The sequence below is a fragment of the Hevea brasiliensis genome, chromosome 2 (genome assembly GCF_030052815.1).
Source record: "Hevea brasiliensis isolate MT/VB/25A 57/8 chromosome 2, ASM3005281v1, whole genome shotgun sequence".
NCBI lineage: Eukaryota > Viridiplantae > Streptophyta > Magnoliopsida > Malpighiales > Euphorbiaceae > Hevea > Hevea brasiliensis.
The window spans coordinates 6286559-6292179 of NC_079494.1; the positions used below are offsets into that span (position 1 = coordinate 6286559).

The 5621-nt window shown below is 30.7% G+C and overlaps 1 protein-coding gene across 1 annotated transcript; it reads left to right on the plus strand.

Annotated features, from left to right (window-relative positions):
- The first annotated feature begins 2013 nt into the window (after positions 1 to 2013).
- On the plus strand, positions 2014 to 4158 carry LOC110647994 (phosphoglycerate mutase-like protein 4). Its single transcript, XM_058143038.1, has 5 exons — positions 2014 to 2130; positions 2228 to 2329; positions 3041 to 3172; positions 3478 to 3553; positions 3786 to 4158. The coding sequence occupies exons 1-5, from the start codon at positions 2014 to 2016 to the stop codon at positions 4007 to 4009; spliced, it is 651 nt and encodes a 216-aa protein (XP_057999021.1). The 3' UTR covers positions 4010 to 4158.
- The last annotated feature ends 1463 nt before the right edge of the window (positions 4159 to 5621 follow it).

Genomic DNA, 5621 nt, shown 5'->3' on the forward strand with positions numbered 1-5621 from the left:
CTTAATTTATTGACTCTATTTTTGGATTTATCTATTTATTTATAATAATTTTTTAATTTATAAATTGATAAATTGGGCTTATAAATTAAAAAAATAAATTGAAATGACCCAATTTTTTATTTTGATACTTATAAGTTAATTTGATTAAATATTTTATTATATTATCCTTATTTAATTTTTTAAATTTTATATATAAATCTTATTTAATTTTTTTTATCATTTTAATAATAAATATACTTATAATTGCTTATAAATATTTTAATCAAATACATATTTACTTAAAATTTTAAATATTTATAAATTCAAATTAGCTTTAACGTTTATAAGCTAATTTTGAAGGTATTGCCCTACTAGAATTGATGTACATTTTTGTTTAGAATACAGAAGGAAATTGCTGCAAAGGCTTTTCCTTTGAGTTAACTCATCATAATTAAAAGGAGACTCAGAAAAGTCTTCTTTTGTATCTCACTAAGGAGACTTTCATCCTTGAAATGTTCATGCTATGATCCTTGTGCTTGCCAACAAGGTTGAAATTTGTAGTGCTTTTACGCCCCATTTGGATGGTCTCCATTATATAAGTTCTATGTTCTCCATTATATAATTCCCCTGTTGAACCATAATTGCGGACTGCCACTGTGTGATTTGTTTGATTTAATTAAAAAGGTTCTTCTTTTTTAATACACTTTAATTTTATTATTTTAAAAGCTTGAAATTTTTTAATGATTTTACACTTTAGTTCCTAATCATAAAATTATAAAATTTTCATTACACATTAGCCCATTAGATTATATTTTGGTTCTTAACATACTAAAATTAATACTACATTAATTCCTATATATAACAGTCCCTCAAAAAGACCTTGTGTTTTTTTTTCTTTTTTAGATTTTCATTAATTATACTAAAATTACTAATTTTAAAATAATAGAAATTAATATATATATATATAACAGAAAGGTATTTCAAGAGATCGACATATAGCATTGTTTTTCATGGTATTGCTATATGGTATTGTCCATAGTATTATTAAATGACATTTTTTATTTAATTCTCTTATATTTGTATATAACCAAATTTTGACATTTAAAATAATAAAAATAATGACATGATTGAAACAGTTTCAAATGATTTTATATCTTTAAGTAATATTTTTATTATATTACTATATTTTTATCATTTTTATTGTGAAATTTTCATTAAAAAGTTTGAAAAATAAATAATAAATAAAACATATGAGATAATATTTAATAAAATATAAAAAAACTAATAAAAATTTAAGACGTTATTTAACATATATATATATATATATATATATATATATATATATATATACATATTATTTCTAACCACTTGCATTAATATGGATGATTCTCTAATTAAATATATTTTTAGGCAAAATTTAAGGTTATTATTATTATTATTATTATTATTATTATCATTATTATTATTATTATTATCATCGTCGTCGTCATCATAGTGGGATTTGGGTCTTCTAACGTTGTTGAAATTGCCACTTATAAGTAATGTAACCCAAGAGACCTTTTTATGAGCACTCTCTAATACTCCTTTAGTTATCAGAGGGTTAAAATTATTTTTTAGAAAAAATTTATTTTAAATACTATTTAAAAAATAGTTTGGACAAAATTATTTTTTATTTTAGTGTTCTTATTAATAAAATTTAATAAATGTGATTTTAAATTATTTTTTAATTAATATATTTAAAAATATTTTTTTTTCTTAATACGGATTCTTAGCATGGACAGACTTAGGCCCATTTACAAGTTACAACCCAAATTTAGTCGGAGACTCGGCGTGGAGAGCCTGCAGTTTGGAAGGGCGCGACAAGGACGCGAGCTGTGCAACATCAAAACTTTCCCGCCATTTACATAACCTTCCCAATCAAGACTATAATCCCTGTCCGATCACTCCGTCTCTGGCCCTTTCTTGTCACCAGCGAGCGACTGGGTTAGGGTTTTCTCTTCTCCTTTGTGATCTTTGCCTTCTTTCAATAGAAGAATGATTTTTGAGGTTTGCTTTTTGGAATCCTCACCTGGTATAGATATTACGTTTCTAGTTTTGCACGGACACCTGGATGTTGAGTTGAATGATGTTGGGAGACAGCAGGCAATTGCAGTAAGATAATGTTCTTGTGTTGTTTGGTTAATGAGGAATATTTTTTTCCTATTCAATTTGCTAAATTGCTGAATTGCCTCCTTAATTTCCTTTGAAGGTGGCTGATCGGCTTGCAGAGAAAAGGGAAATCTCAGCTGTTTTCATATCTGATTTGAAGCGAGCTCGTGATACTGCTCACGTTATAGAAAGCAGATGCAATGTTCATATGTTTTGGTTTTCAAATAATTCTCTTTCACATTCCTTCCCTTGGAGATTTTTATTTGAATATGAATCTTTGTTGTCCCACAAGTTAGATGTTTGTGTTGCTTTGTTTTGTTATAGATTTTTCTTTTTCTGTGAAAGAGAGTGTTTTGATGTTTCTGATCTATGATCAGATTCTTTGATGTCTAGTCCGTTTCAATACAGAGATTTGAAATTCAATAATTTATTGTGTTTTTCATTTATACAGGCATCTCTTCTTGGGTTTTGACAGAGACCTCGCCATCTTATTTCTGATAAAAAAACAAGCTTCCAGTTCCCCACATATCAGAAGAGAATTAGAAGGGGAAAAAACTTATTGCTTATTGCCTACATTGAGAATAAGAACTAAAGACCTGTTTAATTTGTAAAGAAGATAGGGAATACTGATTCTGAGAGATATTTGAGTATCATTTAGAAAATGATAGGATCCTGAAACATTTATTTCACAGTTAATTGTTATTGGAAAAATTTTCAAATTAGATCATGGAACAATTACCATCTATGAAAAATTTGGGAACATATGCCATGTGATTGTATTTTGTTGGTATCGGATGGCTTAGCATGTTTGAATGAGATTGTGATGCTATTTTCTTTTGTATTTTACCTTGATATTTAATATCCTCATTTGTTATTTGCAGCACCAAATTATCTTTAGTTTTTCATTTTCCAGCGTATTGAAGATCCAGAGATACGAGAAAGACATCTAGGAGATCTTCAAGGTTTTTCTATGCGTGAGGCAGCTAAACTTAAGGTCGATGCTAATAAAGCATCTTTATCATCAAGGGCAGATCAAGAGATCCCAGTACGTGATTTCTTATTATTTAATAGACACAAAGAATGTGGTTAATTGTTAATGCAGCTAAAACTGCAAACTTCCAGTTCTTTAAAAGCATTCATTTCATTGAAAATTTTTTCCCAATTTGGTTTTTGAGCAGAATTAGCACTTTGGCGTGAGGTCTGTACTGGAGTAGTAGATCACTACTCATTTAACTTTCTTAATGTGATTTTGATCATTCATGATCTATGCTTGCGTTCGTTTCAACTACTATAACTAATTCATTTGATCAGATAATAAGATTGTTCATTTCATTTTGTTGTAATGTGCAGGGTGGTGGTGAAAGTTTTGATCAACTTTTTCACCGTTGCACATCCTCATTGCAGAAAATCGGAAGGAAGCATAAAGGTTTACCCCATGAGACAGATTCTTAGTGTTACATTGACCATGCTATACATTTTCTCAATCCATATAAGTTTGTTGGACTTGCTTCCTGGAATAAGCATTTATTTCCTGCTTCAATTTAAACTGCCACACAAAACCACTCATGTTGGAGTTGGACTATAAATACAGGTTTAGAGAATGTGCATTTCGGGATTCTTTCTTGAGAGATATAGTTATCAAGCAAATTCCATTTCAGGACAAAGATTGGCAGAGTTCACTCATGGTGGAGTCTCAAAAGCATTTCACAAGCGCGCTGCTCCAACAGCGGAATTGCCAAGCAAGATTCAGAATGCATCTATAAGCATATTTGAAATAGCTGATGAGGAAGGGTGGACCATCAAAGCCTGGGGTGAAGTTGGCCATCTAAGCAATACTGGGTTTCTTGAGACTGCATTTGGAGGAGACGGAAATTCTGGCTAGCTAACCCGCTTTCGGTGCTTAATAGCTAGATTGCCTTGATACGTCCATGGGCTTTCCTCTGTACCGTAACTAATCATACTACCAGCAGTCTGTTATATAATTTCAGCGGTGAAAGTTAAACTAGGTGGGAATTGACTGGTAATTACGAGTATTCTTGATACGGTGTGTCCGCAAGTGCACGGGTCACAGTAGTATAGTTTTAAAAAATGATATCGATCCCACATGGAATTGTGCTTAAATTGGAAATAAAAGTATAAGCTAATTAGAATGACAAAAATTAAAGATGTAAAATGAAATTTGGAATTAAAATTGGTATTTGAGGAATTAAAACTAAATCAAACAATTAACTAAAATTAATTAAACTAGATTACCAAAAAATTAATTTGAAATTTCTATTTATGAAATTTGAGAGGAATTAAATCTAAATTCAATAAAAAATAAAGTGATTCTAGAGATTGGATTTAAATTGGATTTAAATTTAAATTGGATTTAAATTGAAATTGCTATTTATGAGATTTGGAGGATTTAAATCTAAATTCAATGAAAATTAAATTGATTCTAGAGATTGGATTTTCAATATTATTTGCATGTGGTTTATCCTTAATTTAGCCAAACACATGAGAATTGCAATTTTGAGGGAAATCAATTCTTAAATTTTTGAAACATTTTTCAAGCATTTCAAAGTTGGTTTTCATTAAATCAAACCCTGTTTTCACGGTATTTCAAACCTAACAAAAACCCATTTAAAGCTCTAATTGATTTTTGGAAAGTTCCCCTTAATCCTCTTAGCTTATCTCTAACACCAAGAAAATAAAGTTTATTGCAAGATTATCTATCCCTAATATTCACTTTTCAGTCCATCTATTAAGGATTAAAGCTTAACTTAATGAGGGCCCATTCATCAAGCAAGGCAACAAGCTCACAAGCAATAAATCAAAATGTAACAAATCCCATTTAAATGGCTAAATCAGTTCAAAACCACAATACAAATCAATATTTACAAACCCATCTCTAGAATCTCAATCAACTACTCACAAATCATTGTTTAAAGACAAACCCAAATGAAGAAATGAAGAAATAATGGAAATGTAAGCTAAAGGGGTAGAAAAACCCAGCAAATTGCAGAAGGATCTGCTGCAGAAAAGTGCAGAAACGTGATCCTTGCTGCTGCTGGAAGAAAATGCAAAAGGTGCTCCTCCTTCTCTCTTTCTAACTTTTCCGAAATTGCCTCCCTTGCTCTCTATGCCCAGATAATGATAAAATGAGGCTTTATATAGGCTAAGGGTCTGCCCTAGAATGGGTAAAAGGGGGAAGGTTCCAGAGAAAGTGAGGTAAAAAGCTGGAGTAACGGAAATGCCACGTCAATTATTTCCAGTAAAAACGACACAAGCCGAGTCAGTTGTGTCGCGGGTTGTGTTGCTCTCGGCTTGAATATCTGACGATCGACACAACCTGCGACATAAGCTAATTCGGTTGTGCTGCAGGTTGTGTCGCTCTCGGCCATTTTTTTACTCAACTTCAAAATTTTTGCAATTCGACTTTAATCTCCTCCAAATGGCTACTCTGATCAAAATACATCAAATTTCTCCAGATTTAACCTACAAAACAAATA